This window comes from Lycium barbarum, chromosome 2 (assembly GCF_019175385.1).
Source record: "Lycium barbarum isolate Lr01 chromosome 2, ASM1917538v2, whole genome shotgun sequence".
NCBI classification, from domain to species: Eukaryota; Viridiplantae; Streptophyta; class Magnoliopsida; order Solanales; family Solanaceae; genus Lycium; species Lycium barbarum.
The window spans coordinates 148,313,332-148,338,650 of record NC_083338.1 but is presented as its reverse complement, the minus strand read 5'-3'; the positions used below and the strand labels follow the sequence as shown (position 1 = coordinate 148,338,650).

The 25,319-nt window shown below is 35.0% G+C and overlaps 2 protein-coding genes across 3 annotated transcripts; both read left to right on the top strand.

Moving 5' to 3' along the window:
• Window positions 1-614: 614 nt before the first annotated feature.
• Window positions 615-11,087, top strand: LOC132627993 (uncharacterized). The gene is made up of 16 exons (XM_060343656.1): window positions 615-773; window positions 3,344-3,555; window positions 4,150-4,286; window positions 4,396-4,506; window positions 4,591-4,692; window positions 4,854-4,962; window positions 5,059-5,259; window positions 5,734-5,902; window positions 6,102-6,183; window positions 6,274-6,367; window positions 7,071-7,167; window positions 8,140-8,233; window positions 9,390-9,462; window positions 9,688-9,861; window positions 9,978-10,100; window positions 10,689-11,087. The coding sequence occupies exons 1-16, from the start codon at window positions 761-763 to the stop codon at window positions 10,848-10,850; spliced, it is 1,953 nt and encodes a 650-aa protein (XP_060199639.1). The 5' UTR covers window positions 615-760; the 3' UTR covers window positions 10,851-11,087.
• Window positions 11,088-20,529: 9,442 nt separating this feature from the next.
• LOC132627992 (zinc finger protein GAI-ASSOCIATED FACTOR 1-like) lies at window positions 20,530-24,136 on the top strand. Of its 2 annotated transcripts, none has more exons than XM_060343655.1 (4): window positions 20,530-21,027; window positions 21,284-21,674; window positions 22,182-22,390; window positions 23,025-24,136. In XM_060343655.1, exons 1-4 carry the CDS (start codon window positions 20,913-20,915, stop codon window positions 23,822-23,824), a joined length of 1,515 nt encoding a protein of 504 aa, XP_060199638.1. In that variant the 5' UTR covers window positions 20,530-20,912; the 3' UTR covers window positions 23,825-24,136. The 2 variants fall into 2 exon arrangements, with proteins under 2 accessions (XP_060199638.1, XP_060199637.1); XM_060343654.1 differs by having other exon boundaries at window positions 20,532-21,027; window positions 21,278-21,674.
• Window positions 24,137-25,319: the final 1,183 nt, after the last annotated feature.

Here is a 25,319-nt window from a genome sequence, read left to right as displayed (position 1 = left end):
GTTAGGCTAAACTTTCATAATATACTTATTAAAAGTGTTTTTCACAAGATTCTTAAAAAATATTCCGAGAGTAACTGTTTTTGTTTGACTAATCAATTTGAAAAACAGTTTTGGAAATATTAGAACATCAATTTGTGCTTGATTTCCATAAACTTGGCCGCACAAGTAGCAAAAGTAGAAATTTTGTTTTAAGTTCCCTTTCGGGTCATTTGCACGATTATCCTTCAAAGGCACTGGTCTTTAATTTTTGCACTTCGTCTAATACCATAAAGTTTGGAATTCGAACCCCGGGTCAGTAAAAAAAAAAGGATTTCGCAAGACAGAGTTTAGTAGCAAAGTTAGGCCTAAGGAGAGTTTTGAATCTGCCTTGCAAATCCAAACTTCTGCCTTGCGATTTTTTTTTTACTGAGCCAGAGTTCAAACTCAGAACCTTGGCGTATTAGACGAAGGACAAAAATTAAAGACCACCAATTCGAGGGACAAAAACTAAAGACGAGTGCCTTTGTAGGACAATCTGCACAAAAAAAAAGTTCCGTTTCCTCATTGAAAGCAGGCCCATATCGAAATAGGAACCGGGCCGGGTTGCGAATCCACGTCGCACACTGCACCCATTGCAATAATTCCACTTATACCCTTTTTAGCAGTTCATCAGCCACATAAACCTCATTTCATCTGTGTGTACTTCACAAAGCACGATCATATTCACCTGGAAACTGGAATTCGCTTAGCCGAAACTATCTCTTCCTTCACAATTACACTAATGGAGAACTCCGGTTAGTTAGTTATCATTGTGCACGATATATAATCTTAAGATCTCTCAAATTTCATATCATCTTCGTGCGAGTTACCCCTTTTGATAAAGTTGAAATTTGTTCACAATTCATATTTGATTTTTTTTATTTATTTACTTTTGGCTTTTTGAAATGTTGTTTTGAGTGTTGTATTAATTGTTGTTAAATGGTAGGAGTTTTAGGTGTTGCGCTAAGGAGGTTTAAGATTGTGTGAGTTTACACAGTTTGATGGGGTTGAAATTTTTCTAATACGGCTGGTTAACGATTCATATTTGATTTTATATTTATATATATTTTGTTTATTTGCTTTTGACTGTTGGAAATGTTGTTTGAGTATTGTATGAATCGTTGTCAAATGGTAGGAGTTACTAGGTGTTGATCTAAGGAGGGTTAGGATTTTGTGGTCTAGAAGTTTGTAGCTTCGGAATACACATTGAATGCTGAAATTGCGCATTGAATTTCTGTTAGTAGATCCATAGTAATTAAATATCTGTTTTCAGAGTTGACGCTGCTTGTGATCAGCAGTGGGTGTGCTTATTGGACTGGGATTATGTGTATGCATGTGTGTGTATGTATCTGCCTCTAGTAGGATCCACTGTTACCACCTAAAATGATGGTAATCGGGTTTAGATTAGTAGCATCTGCCGAGCAAACTGCTCTACTATCAGTTGTTGTTTGGATTTAGCTAATAGCATTTAGTATGGACTATGGAGTGATCCTAATTGCTTATCTGTCTCCTATCCATGTTTCTACCAGTTAAGTCACTTTGTATATCTCTACGCTGATGATCCTGAGCTTAAGACTTTTTGACAAAATTCTAAATATTGGAAACCGTGCGATACACGTATCAGGAGATAACAATCACACATAAAACATAATTTTCCATTGACTTGTATACTGGATTGTTGACATGGGATTGTTCTGAGGCCTGAGTGAATAGGGTCCAAATGAGGTTGAGAGATTGATTTCATGGAAAAGTAATTGCATGTTCTGGCTATTAAACGCCATAAAAAGAACAAAAAATGTTACATGAAAGGGGAAAATAACATTTACATAGTGCATTGGAAAGCTGTTTCCTTGTAGCACGCTTTCTTATGGCCATAACTATATCAATGGTTTGGTTTTGATATCCCACTGTCCCTCTCATAAATAATAAAAGAGCAAGAAGAAGAAGAAGAAGAACAACAACAACATACCCAGTGTGATCCACAACTCCACAAGTGAGGTCTGGGGTGTACGTAGACCTTGCCCTACCTTGTGAGAGGTAGAGAGGCTGTTTCCGATAGACCCGTGGGAACATGAGTACTAAAAGAGAAGCTTATGATAATGTATGCCATAACAGTACTATGAGAAGGACGGGAGGAGTTGCATGCATATCTATATAGGGGGTCGATAGAATATTCTTTCAAGTAGCATAATTTGACCCTTGTGAAACAATAAAGCCGGTATATGATAATAAGTGATAAGATGATAAGCACTGCTTAATTTCCATGTTATTTGATTTGTCATGGAAAAAGAATCCGCGAATGCTGTCCAGTTTACCATTATATGCTTTGTCACCATTTCTCTCCCCCCACCCCCTCCTGGTTTTCCTAAGTTGGTGGATTTTGAGTCAGAAAGGAGTATACAGCAGCAAGCCAACTTTTCAATTGAATGCAGCCTATAGTTATGGACTGATTACTTCTGTGATTCAGTAATTGAACTCTATTCTTGCCTAGACTGGTCTACCATTTTGTTGTGTGTCTTGCATCTAGATCATATAGCTCTTTTGCCAACAGTTACGTATTAGTGCTAACTCTGTGCTTAATATGCAAATTGGTGGGAAGGGACCTTTCGTGCAGTAAGTAATAGAGAGAAATATATTCAGTGGAAATTTTTCAACATACCCAAGCTCTCAACTCTTCTCATGGAGACATACCCGTGAAAAATGTCTCACCTGTTATTGATATGTTTGCACCATCGTTGTTAAATCTGACTTGACCAGTTAAGCTGAGGTTTACTATGTCCCCAACTTCTCTTTGTTAAGAAAGTCGGAGCCCGTTTGGCTTAGCTTAAAAAAAGCAGCTTATTAGCCAAAAAACAAAAAAAAAAGTTGGGCGACCCCAACTTATTTTTTTGGGCCTATTTTAAGCACAAAATGGCTTATAAGTTGGCCAGCCAAACACTCAAAAAAGCTGAAAACAGCTTATAGCTGTTTTCACCAACTTATAAGCTAAGCCAAACGGGCTCTAGGTTGTCTACTACTTGCAAGTAAACCTGGAATAGCCATGATGTATGGACCTTTTTACGGTATCTCTAGTGAACTTTACAATTCCTCATGCATATAGGACATAGATATCGAGTTCCCCAGATGATGATGTTTTGCTTGAAGCATGTATGACATCGACAGCTTTTCTTCGTTTTTGTTTGTTTTCCTCTTTTTTTTTTTTTTTTTTTAAATGTGGAACATGAACAGTTTTCATTAGCTCTCTTCTAAGTGCAATTTATTTACATAGTTATGGAGTAGTGGTTGAATTACATCTTCTTTTGGTTGAACTTGGATATTTCTGTAGGGGACCACCAGGAGACAGTTGTTCCTCCAGTTGAAGGTGTTGCTGGTGGCGGGACAGCTTATGGATGGAGTGATACTGGAGTTAATGATCCCAGAACATTAAGGGGTGCAATTGATCCTACGAAAGTTTCATCTTCGGAGTTATTGAATGTGTGGTGCATGCCAAACAGTGCTAATGTTGGACCGCAAGATATGCCTCGTGAATTAGAACCTGTACGTGTACAATGTATCTGGCGCTACATAAGCTGCTGCTGATATTTCTGTGATACTTAAATTTTGTGACCGTTTCAAGACATTAGACATTCCCTTTGATTGAGGAACAATGAGTCCTCATCATGGATGTTGGCATTTTCAAAAATGTTTGTTATAATTATCTTTTGGGGAAGGGGAGTCTTGGCGCAACAGTAAGAGTTGTTGCCTTGTGCCCAAGAGCTTAGCGCACTAGGCTGACCTTTTAATTATCTTTTGTCCTTTTGGCTCATGATTAGTGGATTTTATAGTTGAAACTAAATGTTTCCCTGCATTTCATACTGATTATTCCACTTTTGTTCTTTGTTTGTTACTCACTTTTAACACTTCCTTAGGATGAATTGCTCTTATATTTGAGGGAAAGTAGGGGATCGTCTTTTTGTTCTCTCTCTCTCTCTCTTGTGGGGGTAATAGGAAAACAATTAAAGTTTCTTATGTGCTTATGCATTCGTTGCTTAAAGTATTAAACTTCATTATCAAAAGGTGAGAAGTTTGAAATTCTGCTGTCTTTCTGGTCGCAAGAGTTTCTTGGTATGTGACTCTTAGTTTATCTGGTAGATATCACTATTAGCAGCAAGAAATGAAAGAGAAAGCATTCAGATTGCTATACGCCCAAAAGTTTCTTGGGGTGGATCTGGTATTGCTGGAACTGTGCAGGTCCAATGTACTGATCTCTGCTCACCCTCTGGTGCTAGGTTTGTCACTAATCATATTCTTAGCTTCCTTCTCACCTATCTAGGGTATGATGTGAAGTTATTGATTCTTTTTTTTTGGTGAAGCTACTGATGATTTGGTTGGTTGCAGATTGGTAGCTGGCCAGTCACTGACATTGCGCAGAGTAGTACCCATTTTGGGAGTTCCTGATGCACTTGTTCCACTTGATATGCCTATCTGCCAGCTGAACCTTTTTCCTGGGTATAGACACGATACTCCCATTCAATCATTTATGTTGATTAGAGTCAAGTCTGAAGTCGTGACTTATTATGACATGCTTTGCAGAGAAACTACAGTAATTTGGGTATCAATGGACGTCCCGAGTGGACAGGAACCAGGGCAATATGAGGGAGAAATTATCATTACTGCCAACAAAGCTGAAACAGAGTGATTGTCTATCCCCTTTAGTTCAGTTAAATATTTGTAAATCAGTTTTGGAATATCCGACATCTCAAAAATATTGTCCTGAAGATTATTCTTTTGGGGATAATGAGGATTGTTTCATGTTAGTTCATTAAATATTTGTCTACCTTTTCTGTGTGAAACAGATCTACAAGCCAATCCCTGAGCAAAGTGGAGAAGCATCAGTTATACAGAGAACTGAGAGACTGCCTTGATGCTGTGGAACCCTTAGAGGGAAAACCAGTGGATGAAGTGGTTGGTCTCTTTGAAGTTACATGCCTCATATGAACTCTTTAATTCATCAAGTTGGATTTCAAAGCTGTTGCTCATAACGAGCTTTTGTTGTTTTAGGTAGAAAGAGTCAAATCTGCAACTTCATCTTTAAGAAGAGTTCTTCTATCCCCATCATTTTCTGACTTCTTTTCAGATAATGGGCCCATAGATATGATGGAAGAAGATGCTATTTCTAGCCTTTCAATCCGTTTGAAAATAAGTTTGACAGTCTGGGACTTTGTGCTTCCAGCTACTCCTTCTGTCCCTGCTGTGATTGGTGTATCCTTTCTTGTACACTGGGTTAGAAATTACATCAAGCCACTTAACTGGTTGTGGAGAATTGCTACTGGTCACAGATTGCTATCAATTGAATTCACGTGATTTTTGATTTGTCAGGTGTAATTGCCAATTAGTTCATGACCTGTTGCATCATGTATTCATGTTGACTGCGAACGGTTGATTTGAGTGTTTCTTTTTCAATTGACGAGCTTCTTCTTTGGAATGTCCTCCGTATCTGTGACTGATGCTTTTTTACGAGTCTATTCACATGTTGCTTACATCTTGTGTAGTAGCTTCTTTTCTTTTTCTTATTCATTCATGTAATGGTATATCATAGCAGTTTCCTGGAGACACCAAATATTCTGAAATTCTCTCCCTTTTTTCTCTCTTACTTACTGGTGACTGCTGGTTCTAGTCTCTATGATAAAGCAACTGAATTTCCGAATGAGGATGGAGTTCTTTAATTTAGTCTAGATATCTGATACGGTTATTGAAGATCGATTTGGGGTTGAGCATGGAAGCAATGAATGGTTTGAGCTGTTAGATCAGCATTTCAAATGGCTACTTCAGTATCGAATTAGTCCATACTTTTGCAGGTGGGGCAATGGCATGAGAGTTTTAACATACACTTCGCCATGGCCAGGTAGTGTAAGATGCTTATTGCATAGTATACTTGTACTTGCAAAACCCTCTTACTTTTAGATCTACTTGAAGTCTAAATAGATAAATTTGTAAAGGAGCTGAACTGGAGCACATTGCACCTCCAGTTCTACTCTTCTACTAGCTTTTACCTGAAGTTCATCCACAATAAACTAAAATCTCTTTCTCTAATGCTGTTATAGCTGACCATCCAAAATCAGATGAGTATTTCTCTGACCCTCGTCTTGCGGCATATGCTGTACCTAATGGCCCGATAGTCCCTTGGTACGTTGGACAATTCTTTTGCCAAAAGTTCCAGGATGTATGTTGTGTACAAGTTGATCAGTTTCCTTTTGCCTCTTAATTTGGCATTAGCGGTGATACTGCGAAGGACTACTTACAAAGGGAGGTAGAGATACTAAGAACAAAAAACCATTGGAGGAAAGCATACTTCTATCTGTGGGATGAGGTAAGCGAGCAGGTTGAGGCAGGTTGAACTGCTAGTTTTTAGCATATATGACAACCTTTTGTTATTCTAGCGACACTTGCAGTTCAGAGTCACGTTTTTTCCTGTTTGCAGCTGGGACTTGGTCTTTTCTCTTCTCTTCTGATTTTGTAGATGAGAAACATCATAGGTTTCCTGAATTATGTTGTTTGTCGTTACAAGTTACAACACCAACACCAACACCAACAAGGCAACAACTATGCCTCAGTAGCAAACTTTTGGAATCATACAGATATACATATGTATAGAAATATCCTATTTTCTGTTTTAAACCATCGAATCCTTTTGTTCATTCAGAAAAAAGGGTAAACCACACTCTCTGCGTACAGACTTATAGTGCTTAAACTGTCGTTCGCAGAAGGTAATAAAACCATGGGCTGGAATAAACTCTTTTCTTGCTTCCATTCACGGCTGTATATATAAGACTCAATGTGATCCGACCCTTTCCCAGAGCTCGTATATAGAGGGAGTTTAGTGAACCGGGCTAATCTGTCTTTCCCTATTCAAACACTAGCACTGTATACTGTTTTATCCCTTCCCTTGAACCTCGTTGGATTTAATTATACTTTTCACTTACTTTTCCTGCTTCACAAGAGGGGACAGTTGATGGTAGCCACCTATCTTTATGTTTCTATGTTCTAAAATAGTTTTGCTTGCATTTGTTCAGCCTCTTAACATTGAGCAATATAATGGCATACGCAGCATGGCCAGTGAGATTCATGCCTATGCACCTGATGCTCGTATTCTGACAACGTATTATTGCGGTGAGCATCAGCTTTCTCTTTAGTAGATGCATGAGGAAGTGTCCTCTGTACATTACATGTATTCATTTTAATGAGATGTTGTGCCTGGTAGATAGATGTCTATCCCCATGTCTTTTGTTGCCCTTTGGAGGTCGAAGAAATCTATCTTACTAAATTGAATTGTGCTATATCTGTTTGGATAATGAACCTATTGTTCTATATTGAAAAAGCTAAATATGTGAGGACAGACTGAATTGTGTGGAGTTGAAACGAAAAGCCAACCCACTCTGGATCATTTTAGAAGCTGCTGATTGAAGAAATAGCTGTTACATTATAGTGATGAAACTCCTGCTTCTTGAGGACACTTTAAATAGAAGCAGTAGAAGTTCTTCATCTTAGTGATTCTCGTTGGTGCCTGTGTTTATGGCCAGTTCTTGCAGAAATTTCATATCTAATACACTTATCCAATGAGCACGGAGTGATTCTTCCTCTGTCTGAAATAATATTTGGATGGGTATTAGTTTGTCTGATATAATTCAGGATGTGAATGCTTTCTTGGAATATGTGCAACTGTTGTGCTAATGTAACTGGTGTGTGCTATTTGTTGAAACAAGTTTTAAGGTGAAAATATTAGATGTATCCCAGTTATGCATAGTTTTACAACTTCAGCCCGCGTATTTATCCTCTACACTTATATTTAGAACGCTTAATAGATTAAATGCCCTTGATGACTTGGAAACTGCGATGGTTACCATGCCTTGAAGTAATTGACAGCAACTTTCTGGCAATTCTTGCTGCTTTATTTGAAATTCTAAGGTAATAATTTGAGTAATGTCACTGACAGAAGCATCAAATGAAGCTTCAGTTTAGAGAATCTCACATGATTTTTGATCTTTGTGATTGACAAGCTAACATGTCTGATTGGAATGTTCTTTGGTAATTGTTATTCGCGTGGGAAACTTTCTTCAACAGTATACTATTCTTATGTTACAGGACCAAGTGATGCACCTCTTGCTTCAAATAACTTTGAGGCTTTTCTGAAAGTTCCCGAGTTCCTACGGCCTCATACTCAGATATATTGCACAAGGTAGTGATTTAATATTTTGAGCAATCCTTTGTTTTATTTCCAACAATCAAGTATGAGAATGACCGAGGTATTATTAAATTTAAAAATGAATGCTGTGATTAGTTTTTACCTACCTTATAAAAAAAAAGAATGTTTTGATTAGTAAAAAAAAAAGTTTATTTTGTTAGCATTGTAGCTCAGATGGCTGGAATACAGACACTGCCTTTTGTGAGAACTCGCTGAATAAAAGTGGGTACTCATTCAGTTTGGATGAGGTAATGTGGACGTCTCACTATCTGAGCTAAGTTCAGTGATTTGGAATAGTTGAATTTGCGATCTGTGGATTTGGTATAGTGAAAGCATCATGTCCTCAGGGGTTAGCTCAATTGGAAAAAATTGAGGGACTTGTGTCTTAGATCACAAGTTCGTTATCCCCGAGTTTTGGTTGAAAAATTCATGTATAGTGACAGTATCATAGTTTGCTACGGCATCTCTTAAATTTTAGAGAGCTGCTGATGTATTTCTTTCCATTTATCATATCCATTATTTTATTTTTTTGGACAAAAATCTTGTTTTCCCTTTCTGTAGCTAGTTCTTTTTCTCTCATGCTCATAAGGTGTTTCTATTTTATTATATTGCCGTTATATGAATTTTGAACCAGTTGATGTTAAATGAGATTACTTTCTAAATAATGCTGTTGCGCACTCATACTTCATGAGAATCATTGATTGGATTATTAAGCCAGCTTTTTTCCGTGCTTACCCTGATTCACTGTTTGGAGGTTGGAGGCAAGCCTGAAAAAATTCGATTAATGAGCTATTATATACTACTTCCTTTTATCTATATAGAATGACGAAGTTTGGACTACGTGAGTCAAACCATCTAATTTGGTGAGAATTCAGATGTCCATTTAATTGGTTTTAAGACATATACATATCTAAGAATTACATAAAAGTACCATGAAGCAACGTTTTATGATTAAAAATATTTACAGTTGTTTGAATAAATCCCCAATAGACTATTTGTGCATACTTTTCAATCTCTTTCCTTTTCTGTTTTGTTATTTCCACTTGTTGCATCTGGAGAGCTGGTCTGGATTCTCTTCCTTATTGAAAAGTTACTACAGAAATCTTCATAGTTTGAGAAGCTTTATTAACGTATTTCCTTTTCTATTCAGTGAATGGGTTATTGGTAACAGAGAGGATCTGGCAAAGGATATCATCGCAGAGATACAAACAGAAAATGGTGAGGTAATAAAAAAATATAAACTTTGTTTTGCGATGGATTATTGTTATTGAGTAAACAGTGGATTCACTTAAATTACTCTTTTGCTATTTAAATTCCTTTATAGCTTTTTCTTGTTTCTGTACGTAAACTATGAATGACTTTAATTGCTGAAGAGCTAATGTAAGACTAGCAGCATATCTTTTTGTATGCATCACCTGTTGGCACGGTGCTTGTTATGTTCTTTGCAGGAGTGGTGGACATATGTGTGCTTGGGACCAGGTGATCCTCATCCCAACTGGCACTTGGGGATGCGAGGCACTCAACACCGTGCTGTGATGTGGCGTGTGTGGAAAGAAGGTGGAACAGGTTTCTTATATTGGGGTGCCAACTGCTATGAGAAGGCAACAGTTCCTAGTGCTGAGGTTAGTGCATCCTTCTACATGACAAAAACGATAGATAAATTAAATTGTACAGGTTGATGGTTGTGAAAGACTCTATTTTTCTCTTCATCCCTGACACAAGTAATATTTGTCTGCAGATTAAGTTCAGGCGTGGCCTTCCTCCAGGTGATGGAGTCTTATTCTACCCTGGTCAGGTGTTCTCATCATCTCAGCAACCTGTTGCTTCACTGAGACTGGAGCGACTCTTGAGTGGCTTGCAGGTACTCTTCATAGTGACTTACTTCCTCTCTCGGTAGTATTTTTGCATCTTCTGCAACTTGTGATTTCTTGCGAACACTGTAGAGAGGCATCAACCATGCAGTCCCGTGATCTTTTAGGGATGGTAGGTGCAATGTTGTCTGCTTTACAGGGAAAAAAATTGATGCACTTGTCCGAAAACAAAAAACATGTATGAGTGAGATCCTTTTGATGTCTTAACCGCAGCACATTCTAAATTTATTTTTAACAGCTTATCTTGGTTTCAATTTAACTTCTTGTCTATTGTCAGGTCCTGTTTTCATAAGCTGGAAAACTTCTATTTCCTTAACTCATTCCATTTATATGAATCATTCGCCTATATTTGTTCTGTTTGGATTACACTTCTTCAGTTACACTGTTTTTCTGCAGTTTGTCCAACGAGATACCTCCTTCCTTAGTTCCTTCTTTTACTCCTCCATAGAAATACAACTTTTCTCTCCCGAATAAAGTAATAATTAGAAGAAAGAAAGATGTTGAATCTATATATCATTTTCTTTTTCTTAATCTCTTATTGTCTGATTTTCCTGTTGTATTCACTCCTATTTTTTTAGGATATTGAGTACCTCAAGCTGTATGCTTCAAGATTTGGTAGGGATGAAGGCCTCAACCTTTTGGAGAAGACAGGAATGTATCTAGGGCCTGAGCGCTACACTTCGGAACACTCACCAATAGATGTAATGAGGGGTGAGGTTTACAGGACATGCCGATCCTAGATTTGAATCTTGAGTTTGATGAGACCTATCTGTATTAGTGTTCAGCATCTCAAGCATATCGGTATGTATGATGTATATTGATAGATTAAGAATCACTCCGAGGTATACATCTCTATCATCTTTGCCTAGTCAAAACAGAGTATGGTTTAGTCAGTTTGCTCAGATCTGTACATTAATCATGATTAAGTAATATTAGTAAATGCATGGTATTGCGGTACCGTGGTTTTGTATTTTAAAGCTGGATTACTACTGACTCATTCCAGTAGAATTGAAACTATGGTACCTTCTTCTCTTAGGTTACTTAGATTAAAATTTGAGCCGATTTTTATTATTTTTAGGGACCTTGTGAGAAGGGAACCTTGGAGCAACGGTAAAGTTGTTTCCGTGTGACATCCGTGAAATCAACTATTGATACTTACGTCCGGATAAGTCGCACATAACACCCCATGGGGGTGCGGGCGGGCGGCCCTTTTCAAGATACTACGTGAATGTAGGATGCTTTGTGCATTGAGTTGCCTTTTTTTTAGGGACCCCACGAGTAAGGATCATGTTATGATATTTCTAGATCTCTTCCTGACTTTATAATGGAAAAGAGGGAATATTTATGTACAAACAAATGAGTAGAGGCATTGACCAGTGCGACGGATGGGACTATGTGACCCCACGAACTATAAAGAATGGTATAGATTTTAGCTATCTCTATCATAATAGGGGGATTTGCTTTAGCAGTTGCTTTTATATGATAAAGGTTTTGAAAGAAAGGGGTGGGGAGAAATTATTGCCCTCAAGATTCATTCAAGCTAGACTTTTGTAGCAACACCTAGTGATACTGGAATCACAAAAGCAAAGTAGAAAAAAAGAGAGGCAAGGCAATCTCAAAAGTTTATCAAATTGTTGATGATTGCTTGCTAGCGTCTTACTCATTGTCCATCTTTTGACATTGTGCTTTTGTTGTTCCCCGTTACAGCTGTAATGTGCCTATTCTAACTAGATTTGTCCATCACCCAGGCTTGTCCATGTATAGAAGTTCAATTTTTGCTCTATGTTTATTGCAAGGCACAAACGTATTTAAAATCAAGTCATATTTGTAATCAAGTGATATTTTGAGGTTAAAATATATATTAATGAAGTGGGTTGAAAAAAAAAATGGTAGGTTTTTTTTTTTTTTTTTTGGGGGGGGGGGGGGGGGGGTTTAAATCATGAAGTGTTCTAATCGTTGTGGAGGCAGAACACTAGTGAGCGTTTCTATCAGTCTAAACCTAGGTGGATAGAGTTACCTAGTAATTGTGCTAGTGGGAGGTAGCAGATATTCCGTGGAAACTAGCGTAAGTTGGCCGGTACACCAAAATATACGTGAAAGAAGATTAAATATCCTAGTTTTATAGCCTGTTTAGTCAATCTCATAAAAATAACTTATTTTAAAAATTACTTTTGGCTAAAAGCAGTTTGTGTGTGGTCAATTAATTTAAGAAGTACTTTTGAGCAGCAATTAGTGTTTGGCCAAGCTTTTAAAAAATGTTTCTAAGAATATTTTTCTCAAAAGTTCTTTTAAAAAAACTGCTTTTAGGCAAAAACTATTTTTTTAGCTTCTGAAAAATTGTTTCTACGACTTCCCAAAAGCATTTATTTTCTCCCAAAAGTTTATCCAAACACCTCACTTTTTTTAAACTAAGCACTTATTGAAAAATAAGTACTTTTGGGGGAAAAATAAGCTTGACTAAACGGGCTATTATGTGGTTCCACTAGTGTGGCCTGTGCGCAGCACTTTCTGAGTTACCATCACCACCAAATATTTACTCTTCCGGTGTGTTGTCCTATCTTTGAACACTTGTGAGTTGTGACCATAATTGTACATTAAACCTGAATAAATGTATCATAACTGTGTCGGAACTATTAGGAATGAAAGAAAAGGAAAAGGGTTTCGCTCATTATAATGGCAGTGTGACATTTAACATTCATTTTGTTTAAAATTACGGATTATACTATTATATCTAATGATTTCTAATGATTAATTAACTTTCATAGCTCCAGTTATAGAAGTGACAAATGGAAGGGTTGAATAAAACCTGCAGGGGTCCCTCCCCTCTTTTTTTTCTTTTCTTTTTTTCCTTTTGCTTTTTGAAATAAAATGTGACTACTAATGCATTTGTTTAGAATTATTAGTTAAAGTGCTTCGACAGTTACATAATTCGCAATCTTCAAATTTGATTATGTATATTTGGATTTGTGTTGCATTTCAATCCACCGAGTTGCACAATTTTAATATGTTTTGATTCAATATTTTGACAACTTATTTCATATTCAACCGGTTCGGTCGAGTCCACAAACGGGTCAACTCATTTAAACTCGGACAAGTTAAAACAATATTGAAGAGATAATGAGTTACTGCTGAGTTTTCTCCGGCCTAGAAATTTCTCTAGAAACCTCAAAGTTAATTTTTGTATATTTCTAAAGTAGAGATTAAATAGAAGGACAAAATGCGAATGCTACAGTCAATTCATAAATTATTAAAGCTTCCATGAAAGCTTGTTAGAATAATTACTACATTTGGATTTAGTGGCAAGATAGGGTATGTTTCTTTTTGGTGATCGTAATGTCAAATCAAAAATGTTGGTGGTTAATTTCAATTTACTCAGGAGCAAAATGAGTACCTATTTTCAGTTAGCCCATTAAAAAGGCACTTTCCTTAAGTAGTGATACTATCAACTCCCATCAATTTCACATAATTACGAATTGACGCTTAACCATTTCTATTATTAGAGAGAGAAAGAGAGCATGCTTGGTTACCAAACAATTTTGGTGTACTATTCTCTTTTACAACTCTCGTTTGGTTGGGAATCAACTTATCCCGGCATAACTAGTTATTCCACCCTTAAGATGGGATAAAATAAGGTTACAATCTCGAGATAACTAATTTCGGAATTGGTTATTCTGGATTTTTATTCCAAACAAACATGGGATAAGAAGCCACTAAAATTTTATCTCGAGACTATTTAATTTGAGGTTTTATGAATTTTAGGGCATCTTCAAGTTAATATATATATTTCTTTGTATGAATTTTTAATTTTTCAAAATTCAAACTATGTGAAATTTGATCAAATTTTTAAAATATATTTTGTTATTATGTTGACAAAATATATTGTTTAAATTTTTTAAATATTTAAATTTTTAAATATATTGTTTCATCGTAGTTTGTGGAATTATACTCTGTATGTTTAAATTTTTTAAATATTTAAATTTTTAAATATATTGTTTCATCGTAGTTTGTGGAATTATACTCTGTATGTTGTTGTTGCCCTTCGCTGGGGGTGGCCTTTAATTTTTACCCCTCAACATGGTGGTCTTTAAATTTTGCCCTTCAGGCAGAATTTACATGGCACAGGCAGAATTTATGCCCATGCAAATTCTGCCATGTGTGGCCTAGAATTTCGCTGGGTAGATTTGTAAAATTCTGTCTTGTAATTTTTTTTTTCTTCCTAATCTAAGATTCGAACTCACAATCTCAGGATGTTAGGCGAGGGGTAAAACTTAAAGACCACCCCAAATGAAGGCCAATCCGCGCAAAAAACAAGTATTGTTTCATCATAGTGAGGCTAAAGCATTTCTATTATTAGAGAGAGAAAGAGAGTATGCTTTGAGTTACCAAATAATTGGTTTGCTACTGTTGTTTTACTACTTAGGGCACAGCCCTAGTGCCTTTATAGTACTATCAATAGCTAATTAGGAGGAAATTATCTCTCGTGACGAAAGTAAAAAATTATTTGTGATTTATTTATTAATTTTCTATGTAATATTTTATCGATTTTACGTGAAAATAATCATATATAAGTAGAAGAGCAATGTGCATCCATTTGGCACCAAAACAAGGGAAGAAAATAATTTGAACATCTAAAAGAAACACGAAATTCCTTCGTCAATATTTCTACCTCATCATGCTTGATAAAGTAGTTATTTCTGTTTTTGTTCTGAAGTAGTTATGAGTAATAATAAGGCAACTATGATACCATGCATAGCTATTTAGGCACGGATTGGCAAATGAAGAGGAAACGAGTTTAGCTTATTGTGATTGAAATAATGATACATAACATAAGAGAATTCACCCCGTGCATATACTCATTAGAAAATAGATTTCTTGATTGTTGTCAAGCTTATCTATTGATTCCAGGCAATCCGGCGACTTATATATGAAGAAGGCGGAGCAAAGGAGGTCGAGGGCTTATAAGAAAGGCAAGCAACGACCGACGAAGGGAGGAAAACGTGCGAAATGTGTTTTTAAGTCACAAGTCAATTGAGGAAGTCAATTGAGGAAGAACAATCTCCCTCAGTATAATACTATTACTGATCCTCCCCATTTCAATCAGAATCGAGAACTGCAGAGAGATTACGACATACAACATTATTCGCTTAGACTTATTACTGAAAATTACTGTAGATATTTGTTGAAGCCAATAAAGTACAACTAGACATTCGCTTATCCACAGTCATCCGTAATACAAGAATCCTTGTGTATCCGCTTTCACAACCCAAGCATCGATGTGTGTGATGGAATTAACTAACTTCGTTGTTTTCTTTTTGGTTCATAAAATTGATATTTATGTAAGAATATCTGAAATTGTGATACAGTTGAAGTAGACATCCACAATAATGAAGGGCATGTGGCTTTCAAAATGCAGATTTTAGTGCACAAACTGAGTGTGGACGACAAACAAAAATGTGATTGCCTTTCCATGAAATCACAAAATTAAAGTATACCCACTATTTTATTTTATTAAGCACTTATTTAAAAATATTTTATTTTATTAAGTACTTATTTAAATCATATCTTCTTAATATGTCATGTAGAATGTCATAATTTAAGAGTTACTAAATATTATTATTTTTTACTCAGATAAAAAAGAAAAATAAAATACATAAATTAAAGCGAAGAAGTGCTAGTACGTATTATCATTTCTATCTACGTAAACGACATAGTAGGTGGCTTTAACCATTTTTAAAAAAAAGTTCTGATTCCTGTTATGTTCACAAGGTGAATAGTCTAATCTCTAATCAGCTTGTATTTTTACCATTTATTTATTTTCCCTTTTTCTTTCCCCGTGCAATATGAAATATAATCTAGCCAAACTTGTCCAAAGAAAAAGCTACGTTTTCCTGGTCTTGCGACTGCATTCTATGTTCGATTTTATACTCCATCCGTTTCAATTTATGTAAACTCATTTGACTGAGTACGATATTTAAGAAAGAGTGAAGATTTTTTAAATTTATGGTTCAAAATAAGTCTTGAATATTTGTGTAGCTGTAAATCATTTCATAAAGTGAATTTATTTTCAAATTAGGAAAAAGATCATTCATTTTGGCACGAATTAAAAATAAAATAAGTTCACATAAATTGAAACAGAGAAAGTATTACAAATAAGATCATGAGAAGGTTTAATAATAATTTAATGAATATAATTTATTAAGTAAAAAATTTAGAAGCATGGTTATAGAAATGGATACGTGATTATCTAAAAAGCTCAATTAATTAGTGTCAGAACAATAATTCATATACGTCAAAATGTCTTCACTATACAAAGCAGTGACAGGATTAGTATTTCAATTTTAGAAATTCTGAATTTTAGATTGATGATTATGTATATTTAATTATTTTGTATGTTTGTATTTCTTAAATAAAACTTGAGTTTGGAGTCTTTCGAGAGCAGTCTCCCTACCTTAATGAGATAAGAATAAAATCTAATATACTTTCTTTCTCAAAGTGTATCCGTAAGATTACGCTAAATATATTGTTGTATCACTTAAATAAAAAAAAACAAAGGTAAAATTGAAATAGGAGCCTAAAAGAGATAGTACTTGCCTAAATAGTCCATGTGAGGGTAGACTTTCAGCCCACAGAAAACGAGGTGTCGGATAAATACAGAGAAGAGATATTGGGTACAGTTTAATCAGCGATGTGTCGACATAATGGGACCGACACTTTCCGTGTATTTACTGAAACTGCCACCTAGTTTACTAAAAATAAACACACTCATTGTCCTTGCTCTAATCTCTGCTCCCATTATTTATTTCCTTTTGACTGTTCATTTGACTTGGACATTGTCCAGCCTCGAACTCAATATCAAAATTGTACTTATCCTACTTTACTTTTTTTCATTTTACAACAATAACCTAAGGGGTCGTTTGGTTTAAGGTATAAGCTGGGATATCCCAGCACTAATTTTTATATCATATTTGGTAGAAGGTATAAATTAATGCTAGGATAAATTTATACCTTGTATCAAACATGGTATAAAAATTAGTGTTGGGATATCGCAGCTTGTACTTTCTTATCCCACTTATACTGGGATTATTTTATATCATCTTTTAGATAGTATAAAATAATCCTAATAGATGGGATAAATTAGCCCCGGAATTATAATCCCGGGACTAATGAGTCAATCTACCAAACGACCCCTAAGGGGTGTTTGGTAGAAGGCATAAGCTGAGATATTCAGCACTAATTTTTATATTATATTTGGTATAAGATATAAATTAGTATTGGGATAAATTTATATGTTGTACCAAATATGGTACAAAAATTAGTGCTGGAATATTCCAGCTTATACCTTCTTATCTCATTTATACTGGGATTATTTTATACCATCTTTTAGATGATATAAAATAATCTAATAGATGAAATAAATTAGTCCCGAAATTATAATCCTGAGATAATTTCGACTATCTACCAAACGACCCTTAAAAGATTTTCTGCGCAAGTAACTTATAATAAAGCAAAAGTAACGTATAATAAAACAGTTTTGAGTAAAAAAAAAAAAAAAAAGATATACAGCAAATAGTAGGACAGCATACCATAACGTTCAGAGCAAAAATAATGTGATAAGTCAAGCATAAAAAACAATAGGTAAAAAAAGAAATTGAAGGACAAGAAACTACGAAAATAACTCAGTGCTACGGATAAGCAAGGAGCAACAGGTAGAAAAGCAAAATAACGCTTAATTACCGTTTTCTTTTCATTTAATAATCATTGTGTATCTGAATTAGTTTATGTATACCTTTATGAATTTTATGATGTATGTTATCTTTCATTAATATAATTATCGAGTAATTCTATCTACTAAAATTTAAACAAATAAAACAGAATTTTTATAAACTAGCTGGCTAATATAAAAAGATTCCAATTAAATTGAAACAACACATTTTACTTTGTTGGCCCCTACTCTAAAACCGACAACCGAGTGTGGATTTGTCCTTATGGTCCACTTTCCACCGTCCTTATCCATTCTTCACGGTGGCCGTTGCTCTAATGACATTCCTGTTGTATTACTCGTCAAATCCATGCCCTAAACATATCAACTAGGACTAGTAATTAATTCATGCAAATCCATTCTTACATTATTAAATTCCCTCAATTCTTCATATGCGTGATTGCATGGTTGACCGTTGACACCATAAACTAAATCGAACATTACTGTTATGAATATTAGATAGATTAAATTGAATGGCTTCTCTTTTTTTTTTAAAAAAAAAAAATTACGTATTGTGATCAGGTATTTTTTTCCGTATACGCCCCTAATTTTTCTTCTTAGATAGAATAATAGAGCAAGTATTCATTATTACCTATTGAGAGAATAATACAAATGAGACTTCTTAATTGGCTATTTATAAATAATTTAAAGTTATGGACGATAATCAAACATAGACTGAGATTTTGACAGTGAATTTCTAATTTTACAGTGATACGATATAGATAAAATAGAGATAAAGACAAGGAGTGTAGATTTCTCTGTTTTTTAGGGACAAAATGTGCCCCTTTATTTCGGATTTCCTAATTTTAAATCAACCAGTTGTTTTTAAGTAGGATTTGAACCTACTATCAACGGATAAACAATGGATCCCTCTACTATTGAACTATCAAGGAAGAATAGGAGATTCACTTTTAGAGAGTTCAATATTCAGTTGTCAATCCATGACAAATGTTATTATCCAGCATATTATAACAACGTTCATAACCACTCAACGAAAAACTAATTTGATTAATAATTTGCTTCTACTAATTCAAAATTCACGTTTAATTAATTTAATCAGAGAAATCTGACGCAAAACGAGGGGGTAACATTGTGTTTATCGTAAAATATTGAAAGGTGGAAACTTCGGCGACAATACACTAAACGACAAATTATTGAACCACGAACTGATTAGTCCGAGTTCCTCCGACAGGTGTCTCACAATGAACTAGATGATGCCACGTGTACCATTGGATTTATCGCACGAGCTTAGTAGATCAGTCGTATCCTTGGGAAAGAAGCAGCTGATACACTAGACCTTAATGCATTAACCATGGTTAACATTTCTAACTCTATGCATTGGTTAATCAGTCTTGTCGACAAAATGATAAAAATGGTCCTTTAAGTTTGATAGTGGGTTTAAAATAGTCCCTTAAGGGGTCATTTGGTATACAGTATTAGCTAGGATATCCCAACACTAACTATGAGATTAATTTTATACCATATTTGATAGAATACCCTATAACAAATAAAGTATAAAGTGCATCCCAAATTTAAAGATGGGATATCCTATCTTATCTCATTAATCCTGAAATTATTTTATCCCATCTATAAGATGGGATAAATTAGTCCCAGAATTATAATCGTGAAATAATATTGTCTACGTACCAAACGACCCCTAAATGTACACTTAACAGTTTGGTCCTTTAAGTTTGTCAAAATTTAAATCTTTTAATTTATGTCAAATATCTAGCAAATTCTATTTGTTAAATTTGATGAGAACTATGATTGTTTTTTAAATTAAAATTACCAAAAAAGTTCCTTCAAATACTAATGGAGCATAAGATATTACACTAGATGATACAAATATATATAATAAAATAGCATAAAAACACCTCAAAAAGTTGCAACAGACTCTAAGCCCCCGTTTGGTCATAAGAATTATTCACTTTATTCCAGATTTTTTTTTCACTTTTTTTCCGGAATCAGAGTTTGGTGAAGTTGTATTCCAGAATACCAAAAACTCAAAAAAATTATTTAAAAAAAAATCACTTTTTTATAACTACATTTCACCAAAATTACAATTTCAAAATTATGGCCAAACACAACTCCAACTCCAAAATTTCAAAAAAAGTGAATTTTTTTTTTGGTATCTATGGACAAATGGGGCCTAAATATAAATTAAAAATTATTAAAATTGTAAAATTTATATCTCTAAATGTGAGTTTCCGTTACTTTTATTCATAATTTTCATCGAATCTAACAAATAAAGTTCGATAAAAAATTGATGAAGAATAAAAATATTAACTTTTGACAAATTTTTAAAAGCAAAACTGTTAAGTACATACCCTTTTGTTCATAGATATCAAAAAAAAAATTACTTTTTTCTCGAATTTTGGAGTTGTGAGTTGTGTTTGGCCATAATTTTTGAAATTATAGTCGTAAAAAGTGAAAAAAGTAAATTTTTTGAGTTTTTGATATTAAAAAATATAACTCCAAGTTATAATTAAAATTCTCATAACCAAATGGTGATTCCGAAAAAGTAATTTCTTTTTTTGGAATAAAGTGAATAATTCTTATGGCCAAACGGGGCTTAAAGAATTATTTTGAGCTACCCTCAAACGTAAAGCGTAAGGGACCATTTTTGTCATTTCTTCAAGTCTCGCCGCTAAGAAAATGAAATGTTGAAAATGGTTTCACTTTACATATCTCTATGATGACAGCTTTCAAAAATAGTCTCTTCATTCTCACTCTCTCCGTGTTCTAAAAAGCAAAGCGCCGCCATGTGTGAATATTAAGCAGCTCTTGTTTCCATTTTTCTCTTCTTCAAGAAAAAAAGTTTCCTTCTTCCGGGAACACAACAATTCCCCAAACAAAATAGCAAATATTTCTAGCTTTGGGAGTTGTAAAAATTAAATTTTCTTGTATTCATTTATGGTGTGGAGCACTTTCAAAATCAAGTTTTTGACTGCCCATTTTTTCAACTAAGCAAAAAGGCACAGTGTGTTAACGACTTGACGTTGAGCTGAAAACACATGTAAAGTTCAAGTTATCTTAGCTAAATATGGCAGAGATGGAAATATCCTCATCAATGACAGTAGCTGGTGCTTCATTACAAGAAACAATTACGCAACAAAAATTTCCAGTAAAGAGGAAAAGAAATCTTCCTGGCAATCCTGGTAAAGTAATCTTACAATTTCCTTAAGCAGACGTTTGGCCATAGATTTTGTACGCTTTTTCAAGTTTGGTAAAAAAATTCTTCCACTCAAGAGACTTCAAATTTTTCCATGTAAATGCATGTCCAAACACATCTTCAAGTTCTAAAAACTATTTTTCAAATTTCACAAAATCTATGGCCAAAAGCTATCTAAACTTTTTGGATTTCTGCTACTTTTTTTTTACCCTTAAAAATGGAGGGTTTGATTGTAGATCCAGAAGCAGAAGTAATAGCTCTATCACCAAAAGCTCTAATGGCAACAAACAGATTCGTGTGTGAGATTTGTAACAAAGGTTTTCAAAGAGACCAAAATTTACAGCTACATCGAAGGGGACACAACTTGCCATGGAAACTCCGACAACGTACGAGTAATGAAGTGAGAAAACGTGTTTACGTTTGTCCGGAAGCCACGTGTGTTCATCATGATCCTTCTAGAGCTTTAGGTGATCTTACAGGAATTAAGAAGCATTTTTGTAGAAAACATGGTGAGAAAAAGTTTAAGTGTGAACGTTGCACCAAAAAGTATGCTGTGCAGTCAGATTGGAAAGCACATATGAAGACTTGTGGTACTAGAGAGTATCGTTGTGATTGTGGAACTTTATTTTCCAGGTACTAATTTTAGCTCTTTCTTTTTTCTCTTTGTAAGTGTAAATATTCAAAAATTTGCTCGAGTATTTCAAGTGAAATAATGGTCTAAAAGATTTAGTCAATTCAAGTTCAATTTCAACTTTTGTAGACGACTTAATTAATACGTATCGAGGTATTGTAACTGACAGAGTGATCTTGTTGCTCGTCTTTCTCCTTGTAAGTGAAAATATTTTAAACCTTTGTAGATGGCATGGTAAGTGACAGAGTGATCTTGGTGCACTTTTTTCTCCTCGTAAGTGTAACTATTCAAAAATTTGCTCGACAAATATTTCAAGTGAAATAATGGTCTAAAAGATTTAGTCAAGTTCAATTTCAACCTTTGCAGATGACTTAAGTACACGGAATGAAGTATTGTAAGTTATAGACTGATTTTGCTGCCACGATCCACCGAGATTTATAAAGTAAAAAGTTCAATTTCAATCAAAGTTGTTGGAACGCCGACTAATATTTTTCTATTTGATGGTGAAGGAGGGATAGTTTCATAACGCATAGAGCATTTTGTGATGCATTGGCTCAAGAAAGTGCAAGATCTCAACCGTTGGTTACAAATACTGAAGGAGATTTGAAGGTTGATGAAGCTGTTACAAAAGTGGCGTCGTCTTCTTCTAGTCCACCACCACAACCTTTAACTCCATCAACTGGAGTTCTTTCTCCAGTTCTATCAATTCAAAGTTCAGGTAAAAAAAAAAATAGAGTAAAACACGAAAAATAAAGGCTAATTCTACGTGTTCTTATTAGTATTGCACATGCATAATGTGCAATTTGTCAACGTCGTAGAAGCCAACAAGTATGTCTATGAAAACGCTTCTCTCGTTTGGATGAAAACTTGGATTCTTTGAATTGTTAATTCTTGAGGGGTGTGTTTCTTCATGTGATGTTGATTTTTTTTAGAAAAATATTTTTTTGGGTTCTGATTTGTCCATTAGTGTCCTTGTTTTTTTCTGCATCTTCGTCTTCTTGTGTGATTTTCACCATTAATTTATTTAGTCATTTAATATAGTTTTGACCACGGGGGAAGGGAGGAATAATAAAATGGTGTAATTAATTAAAAATATAATGCTAGTACGTGCTCAAGTATCGAAAACTTGAAAGGATTAAAAAAGATGGGACACTGAGTGAGGGAAAGAGATTTCATGATTGCTTCTGCTTTTTAATGCGAAAGGTCTCTGTTTAAAGTGGGATTCATATTGGATTGGGGATTCCGAACTTACAAAAGTTTATTCTCCATTTTTTAAAAAGATTGCATCTTTTTCTTGATTGAATGAATAAAACTCTTTTTTCTTTTCTCTTTTGTTCTTTTCTGGTTGACAGAATTGCCTCCAGACAATCAAAATCAAGGCGGAGTACAATTACAACAAGCACAAGGTACAACAACACCCGTTTCTACCGTTACCACATCCACCACAATGTCCACTACTACTGCTGTTACTGGTCCTAGTAGTAGCAAGGTGTTTGCTAGTGTATTTCCATCGTCGTCGACTTCAGCTGAGCAAGCCCACTCGTCTTACTCGGATATTTTACGTGTTATTGAGACCGAGCAAATGACGACTGTAGAACCAATGTCGCTCTCATTGTCGTCTTCGTTTTACTTGTCCAATAATGGGCCAGCTTTATTCCTAGAACACACAGGCCACGGCCAGCATTACGGCTCAACAACAACACAACCGGCATTATCTGCAACTGCATTGCTTCAAAAAGCCGCCCAAATGGGCTCTACAACCTCGAACAACTCGTTTCTTCGTGGCCTCGGATTGGCTATGTCATCAAGTACCTCTGCACCGGATGACATTTCACTCGCCCGAAGGACTAATTCTCTCGGACGCGTGAAGCTAGAGAGCAATATCGTAGAGGTACCAACCGGGCTTGGGGTGCAAGTTCCTACTAATGGTCCTTCAGGATTGACGGACTTGATGATGGGTCCGTCGATATCTCATCAGTCTATGATGTTCGGAAGCAGGCCTCCAACACTTGATTTTCTTGGTTTAGGAAATGGTGCAAGTGGAACTCCATCGAACAGGTTTTCAGCTTTTTTAAGCTCAATGGAAGGTGGATTTGGTGTTGTTGCAGAGCCTTGGGATGACCCTTCTGATAGAAAACCTGCTATGCTCTAGGCTGGAATTTGGTTGCATTAATGCAAAATGAAATCTTGAGTTGGATAGAGTTTTTTGTTTGATATTATATTATACATATCCAATAGTTGATAGGCATAGATAAGTTATGCTCATAATCTTGATGTTGCACCCTTTTGGTCTCAGCCAAACTTCATTTGATTTTAGTTTATTTTGGATTCATATTAGGACATAGAAGTTAGGGGACAAATGATAGATGCACTAGTAGCTATTAGCTAGGTGTCTACTCGTTTTGTAGTAATTATGTGAGAGAATAATTAAGTCCAGAATGTGGATATTTCTCACTTGGGGAAATTCTTAAGTTCTCCACCTACCTTCTTTGCCCATTCTTTTTGTCTTTTGAATATCATATTATTGTCTCCATGAGTATGTTGCACTGCGTATGTGTGAGGTAAGCAAAGTCTAGTGTGATTTGATGATGTGAACACTCTTTCAAGGACAAATTGGATGCAAATTATCTTTAGGTCCTTATCCTAACTAGTTATTTAAGAAAATTAACTTTATACTATCACTTGTTGCAACTAGTATTTAGGGGTCGTTTGGTGCATGGTATAAGTTGAATTATTTCAGCATTAATTTTTTGTATTATGTTTGGTAGAAGGTATAAATTTCTGTATCAAATAAATTATAAAATGCATCCCATAGATAAGATGAGATATACCTTCTTATATCACTTATCGTAGGATTATTTTATACCATCTCCTAGATGGTATAAAATTGTCTCAAGATATGAGATAAATTAGTCCCGAAATTATAATCCCGGGATCACAACTCTTTCCTACTCAAATTTTTATTATAAAGGACATATAGAGATTATATCGCCAATTAGAATCCATCCAAATCAGGATATCTCTAGAATTTATTTGTCTTTACCGCTCAAGCGTTTCACTTCAAACATTTTTTCGAATTACCAATATTATCATAACAACAATTACTACGTCCCAATCTTAAACGAGTAGGGATCGGCTATTTAATTCTTAACTCTTTACTCAAGCGTATTTCATGTCCTCATCAAGGAGAATAAAATAAAAGTGAACAATAAGTCATATATATATACCTACTTTTAGTTAGTAAATACCACATATATAAAAATTTTCTTCCATTGTGCCATGTCTCTAGTTAAGTTTGCATTGCGACTAAGATTTGTAGGTTTTTTGAGATAACTTCATTTCACGTAATCTTAGGTCTATTTCGTCCCCCTTTTATCATCTTCCCTTACCAAAATTTCACACCTAATATTATTAGTACTTAATTATTTTTAACTTCTTTTTACTCATCAACCAAATATGAGAATATTTTTCAATTAGTCTTCAACTCTTAAAAAACTCCATCACATGCTTCCAACAAGGTACAACCAGCCTGCTTGAGACAGCTAAGGGGGAGTAGACTAGAGAATCAGAAAATGGGAGTGTGTGGAACAGGCAACAGGCAACAGGCAACAGGCAACAGGCAACAGGCAACAGACAGTGCCATTTAT

Bases quoted from the DNA above. Each gene is read 5' to 3' on its own strand.
- LOC132627993 (XM_060343656.1), top strand. The intron at 4,507-4,590 runs GTATAGACACGA...CATGCTTTGCAG, and splicing joins CAGCTGAACCTTTTTCCTGG to AGAAACTACAGTAATTTGGG. The intron at 8,234-9,389 runs GTAGTGATTTAA...TTTTCTATTCAG, and splicing joins ACTCAGATATATTGCACAAG to TGAATGGGTTATTGGTAACA.
- LOC132627992 (XM_060343654.1), top strand. From the start codon at position 20,913: ATGGCAGAGATGGAAATATCCTCATCAATGACAGTAGCTGGTGCTTCA. The intron at 21,028-21,277 runs GTAAAGTAATCT...GTTTGATTGTAG, and splicing joins AAATCTTCCTGGCAATCCTG to ATCCAGAAGCAGAAGTAATA. The intron at 22,391-23,024 runs GTAAAAAAAAAA...TCTGGTTGACAG, and splicing joins TCTATCAATTCAAAGTTCAG to AATTGCCTCCAGACAATCAA.